Raw genomic sequence first — 16877 nt, forward strand, 5'->3', positions numbered from 1 at the left:
CTGCTGCCAACAGATAAGCTACGCTGCCAAAATCACGGGCGTTTTTGTTATATATCATCATGAAATTCAATTCCACTTCCACCAACCAATTTCAACTAGGTCAAAAAATCGTTTGCCTGAAACAAATTTAGCAATTAATTTGATTCATATGATTAATCAGGGCCACAAATTAGGACCCCATATATTGGAATTATAAAGAGTTATGAATAGTGTCCCTTGTTGTTAAGCTAAGCTTAGCAAGATCCTAAGTAGGGGGTCTTCTGCTTTTTGGGAGGAAAATTTTTTTCACTTTCAGGACTAGATTTTGCTTTACGTGAGGACCTCATCACCCCGCCACCCCCCCCCCCCCCCTCACTCAGGAAGGGACCTTAGGAAAGATCCGGGACAGAGGCGGATTTAGGGGGATGGGGCGGGGGGGGGGGGCGGACGCCTTCTTTTCAGGGATTCGACCCCCTGCCGACTCAAAGGGTCCCCCCTTTGATACTTTTTAAGAAATCCATTTTTGGCCGACCGACCCTAAAAATTTTCTAAAGGCGCCTTCGGACATGATCGAATGCTACTGGTTTTTAAAAAATGTTTTACAATCAATTATAATCAATTATACGATCATACTGGATTTAAGGTTGAAACAAATCCCATTTTTTGAAAAAAGATGAATTAAAGAAGATTAAAATGGGTTATAATTCATTTATCTTTTTCAAATTTAATCGATTATAATGAATTGAAAATCCATTATGTGGTTTCATTTTATCACAAAAATCGTTTATATGGACACTATGGACAATTATATGGATTTTTAGCCAAGAGACGTCAATTTGAACATATTGTTTGAAAATAAAACTTCATATATTTTCCAAAATTTGTTACTGCCGCGAAGATTAACTTGTAGTGACATTATTTAAAATGAACTGAAGTTGCTATAGCATAAAAAACTCGCTATCCGTAAACAATAATAGATCTTGGATGTACTTGGTTTTGCGTTTCTTAGCCATAATTTTTCCCTCTCTTTCGCGAGTAGCCGAAACATATATCGATGGCTTAAACTCGGTGTTCGCATTGGTTTGGGCGAAGTTGCCCAAAGAATGATTGCATCAATTATCATCATAAATTGTAAAAGTCTTCGCTTATTTCACCATGATTGTCGAATAGGTCTAATCTCCAGTTTTTCATTCAGCTCTTTTAATCACACCACGCCGAAAAAAAAACGAGACTATGATTGCATCGATTATCATCATAAATTGGAAAAGCTTTCAGTTTGCATGCTTTGGAGGGCCTACACAAACCTGCAAGATATCAAATACAAGGTTGCCTAAAATATTCTTTTGCGGAAGCCACGACTGTTTTGCCAGTATCGGCTCCAAATTGATTGACAAAAGTAATTTTTAGACTAAGCAGGTCTTCTGCTAGACTGAAAATTTTGGCAAAACTTTTGGTCTTTTAATCTATATTTCTTAGCTCAATTTAGAATTTTGAACTACTATTTCACTATGGTTCCAATTTTACAGCTAATTTTGTGACAAACATTTCTAAACAATTCTGTTGCATTTTTAGCCCAGGTAAATTTTCTTTGGCAAAAAATTGAAATTCAAAATAATAGCATGTCGTAACAGATAACATTGTCGGACAATTCCTCTTATTGAACAAAATTGAGGTTTTATATTTAGTTGTTCAGTTTTTGTGCAGGTTTTTGTGCAGTTCTTGAAAAAATTAGTGGAATAGTTGCGGGTTGTGCATGTTGCACTCTCTTGCAACATACGGAAGCACAGGATCCTTCTCCGATGACCTCTGGTTGAACAAGGGCACTCTTCGGGTGGACTTCACTTGCAATCTTATGACGTCATTGATGTCTGTCTTGGGGTACAGACGCACAGTCCAGTCAACGAACAGATTTCCTTTGGTCCAAAGTGGGGAGACGTACAGCATCAAGTTCGGATCGCCATCCAGACCGAGGAACAACTAAACAGAAGAACAGCCGTGGATGAACTAAACGGCAACAAAAAGAATGAAGTTGTAGGTACAGCGCGAGCACAACTCTATCGCGAAATCAGTCATGTGAGGCCGACGCTTGTTCTGCGAGCTATTTTACGCTTGATTGTTTGAGGCAAAATATTTAAAAAGTTTAAGCAAGCCTGAAAAAGATATGATCATCTTATAGGTGCACCTCAGGGGCGGATCTAGAAATTTCTCGAGGGGGGGATTTTCAATTTTGTGGACCTTTTTTTAAGTCGACCAAAATTATTTTCCGAGCTCTCCCAAAGTACTAAAAAGACCATGTTTTGGCCAAAATTTCTGCGCCGCAAGCAAAATTTTGAAAAACAGACCAAAAATAGCGTTTTTAGGCTTATTTTAGATACTTTTGACCAAAAAATTGCGTTTTTTCGGCGCGAGTTCCCCTAAAAGTTAGTATATATGGGCACCGAAGGCGCCTTTAGAAAAATTTTAGGGTCCGTCAGCTGAAAATGGATATCTCAAAATAGTACAAAGGGATCACCCTTTGTACCCCCCGGCCTCCCTCAATCCGCCACTGGTGCACCCTATATAAGCAAGGAAAAGTAAAATAACTACTTCAGATACTTTGGCTCCCAAATAATACAACTAAATCAAAACTGCTCGTATCAGAGCGATACCCTGATCCGACGGCATTTTAAAATCTACGCAATAATTCATCTTTTTCATAAAAGATCAAAAAATAGTAAAACTTCCAAGTAAATGAAAACAAAAAATTTTTTTTGGCTACTTACTAAAAAAACAATGGGTCGTTGGTGGATTTTTTGTTTCTCTTAGTAAGTAAAATAAAACATAAGTCTCACACTAGATGAAATTATAGATCATAGTAGATTTGTTCCTATAGTTGAAATATAACTATATAAACAGATAAATTGAAAGGGTTGATTAAATAAGTATAAAGGAGTTATAAATGGATGAACAACTATCTTAAATACCAAAATAGATTTGAGAAATTGAGGTTCAGCTATAAAATTTTAAGTTAAAGGAAAACATTAGAATCTTATTTTTGTCAGCTCTGGAGTGTTATTTTTTTCCAAAGTATACTTTTAAAGGGAAAGTTAGAAGAAAAATTGTTATTTAAAATTTAGAAAATTGGGTCAACACTGAAGTTAGTGTAGAGTTTGCAATACTACACTAATTATTGAAATTTTATAACAATTTTCCTCAAATCACATTGGAACGATTTCTTACGGTGGATAAAAATTCACTCAAAGCTTACTACCAAAAACTGAAAGATTTCGCCGAAACATTGTCGCAGATCAGATATTTGAAACTTTTAATTGTTCCCAATAATTGGGGAGTGGATTTTTGTATTTGGGTGTATTTAGTATTTGTATTAAAGACTTTGCATTCAATATTTTCTCTTTTTTTGTTTTGCTAGTGCAAATAATCATCGGCGAGAGCTATATGAATTATCATATTGAAGCCTATTCAGTCAGAAGCGACAATAAAAAATTTCAACCAAACTTCACAGTTTCGAGAAAAATCGGTTTGAAAGTTTTAATTTTGTATGATTCGACCATATAAAATTAGCAAGTAGGCTTATAATAGGGGCTTATTTTAAGTTTTTAAATGGTTTAAAAGCGTACAATAGCTTAAATTAAAATTTAAAAACTCAAATTTGCGTGAAAAACGTTAGTTTTTTGAGTATTTTAGCGCCTTTTTTGAATCATTTTTTCGAAATTCAAAATGCGGCAAAACAATAAAAAAAAACCTTTTCTTTTTTTCATTTCTGTAAATATTTTTTATAGTAATTGATTTTGATTATGCTTATTTTACCATGACTGTCGAATATGTTTAACTTCTAATTTTTATTCAGCTCTTTTTATCACACTACGTCGAAAAAAAAATGAGACTATTTTGAAAAAAATGTTGTTGTTTTTTAAGACTATGGTCGGAACATTCTGTGCTACTTGCACAGTAACCGGCTGTCCTTGTTTAGTTTGAACTCAGCACGTCAGTACTTTTTAGATGATATCATAATCACGTTCAAAAGTGGCTAGCTAAATAGCCAAAAAATTTCGGAAGAAAAACACATCAAGCAGAATCATTCTTCTTTTTTTTTTCATTTTTAACAATGTTGTTTCAACTTATTATCTAATCTGGAAGGTTTTGAGGTTTTGAACACAGGCTCAAAAGATTATTTTGTTTGTAATAGTTTTGAGTAAAGTTAAAATATTTTACAAACTAACAATTTGGAAATTTTGGGACAAATGCGCGACGGCGTTAATTTAAATTTTTTAATTTTAACTGAGGTAACCCACGTGACCGTACTAAAACGTAACAAGACGTTTAATGCATCAATTTTAGGTCTGCATCATTCAATTCCTAATACATCATTTTAATTTTTCAAAAAAAGCCTCAACGTTTCAACTTTTTCTTCTTAAAGCTGTTTTTTTTTCTGTTATACAGCCCAAAATTTTACTATTTGCTACTTCAAAATTTTATCATGATGTTTGAATTTGATTGGTAGAAATTAACAAATGCGAAAAAAATCTGACGCTTATTTTCGAACAGGAAGCGACTTATTATGTTCAATGCTTTGGTAATTTTTGGCCGCATTAGAGAAAAGACCCGAAAATTTTATCAATTTTGTAGAACAAAAAATATGTTTCATCATAGAAGTTATTGATTAGAGAAGATAAAGCTTTATTAATTTTGTAAAAGAAAAGTTATGTTTCATAGAGGTTAATGGGCAGTCGGAACATTCAGGATTTTGCGTTGATACGTTCAGCCTTGTTATGCGTGACGATCCGCCAAATCAGTTCATCAAGGCTTTCCTTGGATGCCTTTAACTCTTTCCTAGATTCTTTAATTCAAATTCATTCGTAGCTTTAAGCGGGTCTAACCAACACTGGTGTCGACTTTCACTTCAATTTTAATTGGAGACTTTCGGTTAACCAAAAACGAACCATCAAAATCTTTCTTCGGTTCAACTAACTAGCCATTATAAAATCATTTTAACAGTGTCTTACGACATCTTACATCAATTCAACTGACTTTTACTTCTTAACAGAAGAACATGTAAATCTCAAAATAATTTCTAACGGTCACTTTCCGACGAACTGATTTAAAATTCTATTCTGATTTTTTATAATCGAACCTTGACAACAAGTCATGGATCTCGAATGAGATAAAGGATTCTTAAACACATTCAAAGTGAAGGGTATTACAGTTCTAAGAATGATTCTTTATCAAATTTCGAAGCTGGTCCTGTTCCCGACTCTACAAGTTTTGTTGCGACTCTCGAAAAAAAGACGCAATATTTGAGCTCGGGGTGTTTTTTTTCTTCAGACAAAACTCGACATTTTAACGGAGAACTTTTGACGGATATTTTTTTCATAATCAAAAAACTTTTGTGTCTTGAACTCAAACTTGAAAAAATATTTCACTTGTAATTATTTTGCGTAAAGCTATGGGGGTTTCATGAATTCCAATTTGGTCTATTTGGGATAGCTCAAACTTGAAAAAAAAAATATTTCACCTGTAATTATTTTGTGTAGGGCTATAGGGGTTTCAAGATTGCTAATTTTGTCTATTTGGGATAATTAACTCGCAATGTTTTTCGTTCTATTAACGCGTATGCGGAGATCTAACCCGTCGTAGAAATAGTTCCAAATTGATTTAAGGCATGCCTCTTGGTCGATATAATATAATAATATAATATTAGCTAATAATGCAATTCTATTGTACTTTTCATCAGTTGATTCCCCCCGTTTGTACTGCTTTGAGATATCCTTTTTTTTGTGACGGACCTTAAAATTTTTCTAAAGGCTTTATGGCGCCAATATATACTAACTTTGAGGGGGGAGCGCGCATTTTTTTGTGTAAAGTTTTCAGAAAAATGCTTAAAAAGCGTTTTTTGGCCTGTTTTTTCGAAATTTCGGCCAGTTTTTCTATGAAAAAAGGTCGACAATATTTTTTAAAATCCGCAACCTCCCCCATCCTAAAAAATCCTAGATCCGCCCCTGGATGAAACGGTTAAGATATATAATTTCGTTGCTTGTGCTGTTTGGGCGTAGTATTTTGGACTAATTGTTCCGACTTTCGAAGGAAACGGAACATTTAAGCTCGGTGTGGTTTTTTCTTCATTCAGTCAATTTTGGTTGATCGACATAATAGTTTTCAACAAATTTTTTTATAACCCATTAAAGATATCGACTTCCTGATATCGACTATCTGAAATTGAAAAAGATATTTCACCTTTGATTATTTTTGTAAAGTTATGGGGGTTTCAAAAATGCCAAATTGGCTATGTTGTGGACTAAATTATGCGCTCTTTGAAGAATTTATTCATATTGCTGAGAGCGTAGCGCGAATTATTTATGCGTGGCGAATTATTCCGCACAACAAAATCGTTCCAAATTGAATTGAGGCTAGCTAATTGGTCGTATTAATTTCGTACGACTCAACATTTCACACTTTGCTATTGTCCAAAATTTATAGGTTTTCAATCTTTTTTTTTTGCAGAAAATTATTCGATGTGAATTAAGGGACAGTCCGAACATTCAGGGCTTTTTGTTCCTCTTCAATTTACTTTAATTCCGTGATTTCACACGTGGTATTTGGTTAGTTTCAAATGCAACTTTGGCGCAAGTACCGAAAAGTGATAGTGCATTTCTTCGGTTTTGCAATAAACGGAAATTTGTATTAGTATTCAATTAAGTCAGCTCCCTTGCGGAGCAAATTGTTCGATACAAGCCATGAAAGGATCGTATGGGCCTCGCCACTATTTATGCGGGGATCAGTGTTTGCTTCGAGCCATTGCAGGTCGGCGCGGATAAAAAAGTTTATTGGTTCGTCGATTTTTTTGCTACACGGCCTATTGCACTTCAACAGTTACATGTGTACATGATGGAAAAAATTTGTAGCATGCTAATCTACGCACATGCTAACAGGCAGGTCCCGTACTTGTTATGTATGAGCCAAATACATTTTATGGTCTATGGTTTTGATTAGGTGAAAATTCTTTAAATCAAAATTTTCAAGAAAACTTGTGATTTTTTTGAATCATTTCAACTAACTTTAGTGAGTGTCTCTCTAATTGATCCCCCAGTGGATGTGACCCCAATGTAGATGACCTCAATCTGACCCCATTTCCTGTACATTCCTAACCTGTACAACCCAGAGGCAAGGGGGGCTAGTTTGATTGCATCTCTCGCCCGAACCCAGCCCATAGCAATGAAAGAGAGAATAGAGAAGCCTGAAACAAATAAAACGCATTTTCTGAACCGAAGAAGAGACGTTTTAACTTTTCTGAAACGAGTAACTAGTTTGTTTCTTATTTAAAAATCAGAAATAAAAATCTTTGGTCTTTATGGTTAGATCTACACCAACAAAAACGGTTTATGCAAAACTTTAAGTTTGGTTTCAATCGGAAAAAAAAAACAAAAATATGGATTCTGATTCTCCATATTGCTCTCAAATGGAACCTGCAAACAGGCTTGTAGCATTACGGTGACCATTCGAATAGCTTTTTTGTGCATTTTTAATAAATAATTTCTGTAATGTACCTGATTAGCGAACGAATTTATTATTTATTATTAGGAAACCCAAAAACCCCTTTATTTGTTTTTGTTTATCAAAATTTATAAGACAAATATAAAATTTTTTAGACCACTGAAAACCTGTAAAATTTTGATCAGAATTTAAAGACATTTAGAATGAAAACTAACCTGTAACGGCCAATATAGAGAAATCAGTTAACAGTTGTATCGAAAAGGTAAACTCAAACTGGTATCTCTATTTTTTTCAGTTTCTTTTTTAAAGCTGTGAAAATCCCTCATTTTAACAGGCTCAATTAAGAAATCAAGCTGTGTCGGTTTTCACCTCTTTTCCGAAAAAGATGTGAGATTTGAAGCTTTAATGGACAACATGCAGCTAGTTTCCTGCGACTATTTTCCAAAAAAAACACATAATATTAGCAGAATATTAGAGCCACATGTTGTAGAGTGCCTAGAATTTTAAATTTGATGCAAGCATACACGTAGTTTTTTTACACGTAGTTTTTTATAAATGAAAGGACACAAATTTTCTTAAAAAAACGGAGGCTCAAATTTTCTTTTAAAAATCTGATCATTGATGAAAAATGCGGAAAAAAGTTCGCGCTTCTATGATAATGTTTGGCACGAGGGAAATCTGGTGCAATATAATGTAGTTTTGCAAGAGTATTCAGGTTTAGTTGAAATAAAATTTTACCCGGCAACAATTGTTGAGTTTTTGGGTTAGCCTCAAAACTGAGGCTCGCTGGCTTCTGAGAAGTCTTGAAATTTTTTCACGATTTTCAGTCTCAGCTTCTTATAAAACTATGCCGTGTATAGCAGTATAGCAGAATAGTAGAATTTAGTAAATTTCAGTGCATCGCTGTAAAAGTGTTATAGAGATTCGTATTTTTTCACCTGAAATAGAAAAAAGGTTTTGAGGACATAACTATTTACCTTTCTAACTATGATCTCAAAAAAGGTAACAATTTATGGAATTTAAGCGTTATTCAATTTCAATCGGATTTTGGGGCGTGCAAAAAATATAAAAAAGAAGAGCTCATAAAATTCAGAGAGCGTGCTTGGAGCAAATGAAATTAATTAATTTATGATAATAAAAATTCCATTATGTGTGAACAGGAATGAATGATGGGTAAATCAAAGCAGAGGCTCGCTTTTAAAGTTCTTTTTTTTGTTACAAAAAGATGGCCGAAGGTCGCTTTACAGCTGCAGTGTTACTTTGAATACCATCATTTTATTGCACCATTTTGAAAATAAAAAAATTTGTTTGGACAAGTCTCGCTGTTTCACCACCTGGAAAGGATTCTTTCACCAAAATAAACATTTTTATTGGAAACCGTTTTAAAACCGATAAAACTGGCAACGAAGTGTGAGATAAAAGGAAAATTCAGCCAGCGGCATATTTTGTAGAAGAATCAATTTCATGGCAAATGTGAAACAATAATGTCTCCGAAACTAAATTCGATGCGAAAGAAAACAGATTTTGCAAAATATTATTTAATCCAAAAAATGAAACGGCTAGATTAATTTTTTTCTTCCTGTTTCTCGTGTTCCTCCGCCCGAATTGTTTCGCTCAACTCTATCCCAACCATACAATTACAATATCGCAATAAACGATAGACGCCTGGTAAAAAAAAACAACAAAAGGGTTTTCCGCTTGAAAGCATCTATAAGATGAACGTCATTTTTTAATAGATTCAAACCATTCAAAAACCCGCAAAATATTTTTCTTTAGGTGAAAAAGCATTAAAATTTCAGTTTTACCAACTTAATTTGCAAACTTATTGAGCCTATTCACGGAAGACTATCGTTCAGCTCTATAGAAGATGAGAAAAATGCTTAACGTTCCATAGGAGAAAAAACTGCACAAAAACGGCAAGAGTAGCTTTTTTGGTTCAAATATGAAACCGTAAAACTATAGCGCATTCTTTCTTGTGCTACAATTCAAACCATGCAATTTAAATTCGTACAAGTTTTCACCTGGTGATGTCCATTGTAAGCAATCTAAGTCCTTTTCTATAACTTAAAGTCAAAATTAATGCTGTATGAGTTCCTTATCGTAACTCTTATCAAGCCAAAGTTAATCCTGCAAGCAACGCACCCATCATATTGAAAAACTTCGTTTGTCTCAGTTATACATGCTAAACTGAGGCTTCCGAAAATAATTAAGACTCTTATTGATAAGTTTGTAATGCTTTATAATTGGATGTTTCACTAAACTAATGTGATTACTTAAAAAAGCAGCTTGTGCGATTGCATAACAATTTGTGTTAATAATTCTGCCAAAAATTTTGTGACTGCACTTTTGCTTTATTCAAGCTAAAAGCTATTGCAATCACCAAAAAAATTATGCTTCAGTCTTCTTAGGAATTCCGATTCACCTAAAAACAAGTCAATTTATAATTATACCGAATTTTGTTTCCAGCAAGACAAATTTAATTTAACAAAAAATTGACTTACTCAAATTATCAAACGAATCAATGTCAAATATTTGTCTTTACAGAAAACAACGAATTGATCATAACGCGTGGAGTGCAAAATTATGACTTTTCAACGAAAAAATTAGATGCCCGAAACGTGATCAAGAAATTAAAAGAACTGACCCAGAGATATACCCGACCCGCGCAGCCGCCAGTGCAGTTTTGACAGTAACTAATGAATGGGCCACTCAGTTTGCCTTGCCAACTAAAGACAAACTGATTCGAACGGCTGCGAGCACACATAAGCAGCTAGATGTTAAAATGGCACACATCCCCGTTGCGAGAACTTTTGACCTTCCTGAAATGCTTGAAAATCTTTGCGGTATGACTCTGGATCAAATAACCACGAGCGAATCTTTCTGTGCCTTATCCTTGAATTTCTTAGTGCCGGAAAAATCATCTTTCTGATTAGCTGATGGAACCATTAGAAAAAATTCCCAAAATGTTCTATCAGCTACAATCAATTCGAGTTAGTGTTTCTGGTATTGCACCACCTTGGAGTATATTTGTCGGGTTTTTTACGGCTACAACTCAGAGCTACATGAGAAAAATCAGTAAACTGTGTCTCAAAGTGAACGACGAAACAAACCACAATTCAGTTTTGAGGCAAATCCTTCTGAACTGGCGATTTAGTTGTTAAAAATTCGGGGGTGGATGCATTCTTCCCCTCAGGGAGTTGACCCCATGCCAATCTTGAGGGGGGAGCGCGCCGAAAAAACGCAATTTTCTGGTCAAAAACTTTCAAAAAGTGCCTAAAATCGTTTTTTTTTGCCTGTCTTTTCAAAATTTAAAATTTTGTTCGACAAAATATTTGAAATTTTTTTGAAAATCCGCCTCCCCCTCGAGAAAATCCTAGATCCGTCCCTGGCTACTTTTTTTTCTAAAGGTGCAAAATGCAAAGAACCATGAACTCTTATACGTCGCTCCTCGTCAGTCGTGTATGCTTAACGAGATCCAAGTTAATTCAAGGCAAAAAAGAGTATAAACGAAAGCCATATCATGTTTTCAAGCCAACTCACCTCTAAAAAACCAAAGCTTTGAAAGCATGAAATTATACCGGCATAACACGTGACAACCAATCAAGAAGACAAAAGGTCTACTCTTATCGTTATTACGGCAGTTTCATGAACTAATGCCTCGTTTTGTGATCTCAATCCTTCAAATTCCATTCAAGATTGGTTTTACCGGATTGTTTTCATTCTGAAAAATTGCTCTCAAAAAAAATCTTTCAATTAATTAAACACATTAGTAGCGTTGATTTGACTATGACACTAAAGATGAGTTCTAGAAATGCTTAGCTAAGCTTTTAATTCAATTCAAGGTGAAACTATAGCTCGAGTACGATTAGAGTTAAGCTTTTGGCGCTAAAAATACTCATACTTTGAGACAGGACCACACCTACCAAAACAAGCAATTTGTATACCAATTGTCTTTTATCTTTTTTGTAAAGCTGGACAACAAACGCTGGTTTTTTTTTTCAATTCTGAGTGAGAATAAGCTTTGAATTAAAGCAGATGTAACGTGCATTATAAGAGATTGTCAATAAAAGGGGTTAGTTATAGATTTCAGCGGCCTAGAACGCTGTCAGAAAAATTGAATGAACGAATTGAGCCAAAAATTTATTGATCCATATGATGGAAAAAAAAGTATCTGATATTTTTATTCGCCACTAATAGAACAATAATAATCATAAGAAAAATAATCATAATAATCATAATAATCATAATAGTAATAATCATAATAATCATAATCATAATAAGAATCATAATAATCATGAAAATTATAATAATTTTCATTATAATCATAATAATCAAAATAATCATAATAATAATCAAAATCATAAAAAAAAACATAATCATAATGAAAAAAGTCATAATAATGATCATAATGATAATCATAATAATCATAATAATCATAGCAATCATAATAGTAATAATCATAATAATCATAATCATAATAAGAATCATTATAATCATGAAAATTATAATAATTTTCATTATAATCATAATAATCAAAATAATCATAATAATAATCAAAATCATAAAAAAACATAATCATAATAATAATTATAATAATAGTCATAATACTAACAATAATAATACTAATCGTAACCATAATCATAATAATATTAAAAATCATAATAATAATTACAATAATGATAAGTGGAACTATTTTTAAAGTTCTGTATCGATTGAACGTGTCTGAAAAATCATGCCCTTTTTTAGTAAAAAAAAAACGGCTAAATAATTGCGGGTATATAAAACTTCCCGAAAGGTTGCTCGTTCTTGGCTCGGTTTTGCCTTAAAACACAACAACCAAGAAGTTTCTCGAATCAAAATCTCAACAGATTAATCGGCCTTAAATCACCAAGTAAACTACATATTGATATATACTAAATAAGATAATTTTTGATTTTCTCACGCATTAATATTTTGCAAAAATTTAATATTTTGTATCTGGTAAATTTTGCAAACAAAAACAAAAATTATAATTGCGACTCCACAAGAAACCTCATCTTTGATTCTAATAAGTACAAATAAATTGTGTTTACACCCTGTTATACGCAAAATTTTGAAATTTGTAATTGCAAAAAAAAAGTTTGAGCCCATTAATGATTTTGCGAAAAAAAATTGAGAACTAAAACATTTCATCCTCAATTTTGATAGTTTTGCTTGAGAAAATTTTTTATATCATACAGCTTTCCAATATGAAATTTGTTTGGGAATAATTTTTCATAGAATCTTTTAACGGAATTTGGAACCTGAACCAAACTGTATATTATTATTGGTTATAAATTAGATATTTTATCCCTTAAAATATTGAAAACTAACCAATCATACTCCATCTAACTAAAAACCCATTTATTTGTAAGTGCTGAAACTACTTGTAGTTTCAGCACCAGAGCATTCTGAATTTAACTTACAGCTTAGTTGCCTTTTTCAAGAGACCAACTCGTAAAAAACCAGTATACTCTAGATCTATTGAGACTAAGAGATATAAGAGTAAGATTAAGATCGGTATTAGACTAAGAAATTGCACGAATCTATCCGGCCGAAAATAAGATAGCGTGACGAGCAGACGGTGTACCTTATCTGAAATTACTCTTTGAGTTAGACATCCGTCCCAACTCATCTGGTGCGACCATAAGTTTCGAGTAAGACCTGAAGCAATAGAATAGTTTAGAACTAACTAAAAATAGATTAGACTTAGACAAAAATCACAAAAACGTTACACGACAATAAATTAATTGAAATGTCTCTACGACTCAATAGATCAGAGCCATCATTCCGAACAATACGAGAACTCCCCGGTATTGGAAGAAGACCTCGGACAAGAGACGATATACGACTACAACGGAACTTACCCATAAGTTTCATAGTCAAACGGCAAAAACCAATACAAACTTGTATATTTAGAGTTTTATTAGCAATGAATTTAAATTTTCATTTGCAGACATAGTACAATTGAAGAAAATTCTTCACCGATAATTACAGGCGCTAAACCTATTAATGTACAATAACGATTGATAAAAAGATCTCTAATCGTGTCTTTAAATCTGCAGTAAATTGAAAAGATATGTAAAAAGAATGTTTATTGAAAAATAAAAATAAAAGTTAGTTAGTAAATACACAAATTGTTAGTTATATACAAATCATTTCTTCATCTCAGCTTCATCACCTAAACATAACAAATAAATCAAAAACCACTAACATCATCAAAAACTAAACCTTTCTATCAATTAAACTTTAAATAACTTTAAAAAGGCCTATTCTAATTTTTTCTTTTACCTAAATTAAACCTTTTACACTAAACAGATCATCAAGGCTTTCCTTGGATCTCCATTTCATTTTTATCCCAACTAAATTTTATATCATTAATTTACATCTTGATCATCAAGGCTTATCCTTGGATCAAAAAGAACAATTCTGTTCTCCCCCACACAGTTAGCATAGTGTCTAACGACCTAAAACGTCGATTCGCTATCCAACCCTTTCTACGACCCAGGACTAACAGAAGTTTTTCAATAACAATAACCATTCTAATTAGGATAAACAGTGAAGAACTTCGATTATTCATCCTTCACTTGATCCCCCCTCTTACCTCACCCAGGATAATACTTAAACTGAGTAAGTTGGAAATAGTATCTAACAAACTACTTGTGGTCTAATTATACCTGAGCCTTGTGGATCAATTTACTATTCTCCAACTCTTGAACACAATCATTACCCCTAAGTAAGATTGAGTAAGTTAACACCTTAACTTAGACTAGCCACGAGAAAGTTACAATCATTCTTCGAAATCGATATATGCTTTTCTCTCCAACCCAAAACACAAGACTCAAGTTAGGCTAACCCGAAAAAATCATAAGAACTAATAATTTAGGCATTAAAAATCACTAATCCAAATATTGCATCCGTCATCCTAAATCCTATGTCACTAGATAATTTAGGAAACAAACAAACAATCATATTACACAACTGTGAAATAAACAACGAGATATATGATCTCGTAATCACTCCACACAGACAATCAATAGGATATATTAGAACCAAACGTAAACAATCAAACGAAAAATTGTAAGCAAACAAAGACACAAAGATTTTCAGAACAAAGAAACGCATTCTCCGAAACAGAAATAAGTCAAAGAAACAAAACTCTGTAAACCCCGGATGGGTGGAACCTGATACAAACTGTATATTATTATTGGTTATAAATTAGATTTTCGTCCAATAAAATATTGAAGACTAACCAATCATACTCCATCTAACGAACAACCCATTTATTTGTAAGTGCTGAAACTACTTGTAATTTCAGCACCAGAGCATTCTGGATTTAACTCACAGCTTAGTTGCCTTTTTCAAGAGACCAACTCATAACAAACTAGTATACTCTAGATCTATTGAGACTAAGAGATATAAGAGTAAGATTAAGATCGGTTTTAGACTAAGAAGTTGCACGAATCTATCCGGCCGAAAATAAGATAGCGTGACGAGCAGACGGTGGGTGCACCTTATCTGAAATTACTCTGTGAGTTAGACATCAGTCCCAACTCAAATTGTATGGCAAGCCCTTTTTGGCATGTAGGTCAACGCGGGTGCGAATCATCAGATTCCAAATTAATTTGAAAGCTCTTTTAACATTTAAAAAAAACAAAGTTGTTCTAGGTGTTCGTTAAACGACAAAGTTTTGAATCAACATTTAAATCAGCATTTCAATCTTAGTCTGTCTGATCGCAAGAAAACCAAATAGCAACCCGTAAAAATTGGGTCGAGATATAAAAAAAATAAGAAAATTTTGTCGAGTTTTAATTTCATTGCTTTGCTACAGAGACTTCTAACTCATCGAATACTTCTAACTAAACGCTCTAATTCAGATCTTGCAACAGAAAAAAGTCGCATCGTAGATAGTGTAGAAGAATTATCAATCACCTACCAAACTGGGACCCATAGTTAAAAATATCAGAAGAATGCTTTTGTCTATGGAACATCAAAAATTGACATATTACGTTATTTTGACAACTTTTGCCAAGTTTTGAGGCAAGTCTTTCTGAACTGGCGATTTAGTTGTTAGAAATTCGTCTACATTCGAAGAAAAAAACTTGTTCAAATATCGAACTATCCTAAATACTAAGCACATTGCAACAAGTTAGAGACCAAAATGTTACTCATTATTTTCTGACAAAAGTAGTTGCTTCACAAAAGCATGCGCTACTTTCTTTTCTAAAAGGTGCAAAATGCAAAGAACGATGAAATCTTATACGTCGTTCCTCGTCAGTCGTGTATGTTTAACGAGATCCAAGTTATTTCATGGCAAAAAACAGTAAAAGGAAAGCCATATCATCTTTTCATGCCAACTCACCTCTAAAAACCAAAGCTATGAAAGCATGAAATTATACCGGCATAACACGTGACATTCAATCAAAAAGACAAAAGGTCTACTCTAATCGTTAATACGGCACTTTCATGGTCTAATGCCTCGTTTTGTGATCTCAATCCTTCAAATTCCATTCAAGATTGGTTTTACCGGATTGTTTTCATCCTGAGAAATTACTGTCAAAAAAATCTTTCAATTAATTAAACACATTAGTAGCGTTCATTTGACTATGACACTAAAGGTGAGTTCTAGAAATGCCTAGCTAAGCTTTTAATTCAATTCAAGGTAAAACTATAGCTCGAGTATGACTAGGGTTAAACTTTTGGCGCTAAAAATACTCATACTTTGAGACAGGACCACACCTACTAAAACAAGTAATTTATTCACCAATTATCTTAAATCTCTCTCTTGTAAAGCTGGACAACAAACGCTGAATTTTTTTTATTCTGAGTGAAAATAAGCGTTGAATCAAAGCAGATGTAACGTGCATTACAAGAGAGTGTCATTAAAAGGGGTTAATTATAGATTTCAGGAGCCCAGAACGCTGTCAGAAATTTTAAATGAATTCGGAATTGAATCAAAAAGTTTTGATTCGATGAAAAAAATAATAGTATCTGGTATTTCTATTCGCCACTAATATGAATGGCAGTTAACTCAGATTGCTGTGTTGTTGGCGGAATAGCACCCAAACCATTTTTTGAGAAAACGTCAAATCCACTATTTTTTGGCACGTTTTTGAAAACAAATTCGGATTTTTTTTTTTAATTTTACTCAAAAGCTCGATGAGGGTTCAAATTCCTAGGGCGCTTTTCCCCTTGATCCGATTTTGAATTTGATCATGTCGAGAAGTTTGAGACTGTGCGCGACAGTCGTGACTCAAGTCGTGATTTCTAACGACACAAAAATCAAGGTAGGAGATTGTTAATTGCGTAACTTTAGTCGCGCCTGGTTTTCAGTGTTACCATTTTTTCACGATTAAAACTTTTATTCAAGCAGCTTCCTTAAAGGCGACCAA

The 16877-nt window shown here is 33.5% G+C and overlaps 2 protein-coding genes across 2 annotated transcripts in view; one reads left to right on the top strand and one right to left on the bottom strand.

The window, feature by feature from the left end:
• Nucleotides 1–16877, top strand: part of LOC134844522 (uncharacterized) — a 638515-nt gene that overhangs the window by 231930 nt on the left and 389708 nt on the right. The gene's annotated exons all lie outside the window — the stretch shown is intronic.
• LOC134843725 (uncharacterized) lies at nt 1708–7786 on the bottom strand. Its single transcript, XM_063859972.1, has 3 exons — nt 7683–7786; nt 7032–7210; nt 1708–1956 (listed from the first exon to the last, which is right to left on the bottom strand). The coding sequence occupies exons 2-3, from the start codon at nt 7182–7184 to the stop codon at nt 1708–1710; spliced, it is 402 nt and encodes a 133-aa protein (XP_063716042.1). The 5' UTR covers nt 7185–7210; nt 7683–7786.

This window comes from Symsagittifera roscoffensis, chromosome 4 (genome assembly GCF_963678635.1).
Source record: "Symsagittifera roscoffensis chromosome 4, txSymRosc1.1, whole genome shotgun sequence".
NCBI lineage: Eukaryota > Metazoa > Xenacoelomorpha > Acoela > Convolutidae > Symsagittifera > Symsagittifera roscoffensis.

Bases quoted from the DNA above. Each gene is read 5' to 3' on its own strand.
- LOC134843725 (XM_063859972.1), bottom strand. From the start codon at position 7,184: ATGGGCTGGGTTCGGGCGAGAGATGCAATCAAACTAGCCCCCCTTGCC. The intron at 1,957-7,031 runs GTTAGTTGAAAT...TCTTCTGTTTAG, and splicing joins TTAGAGAGACACTCACTAAA to TTGTTCCTCGGTCTGGATGG.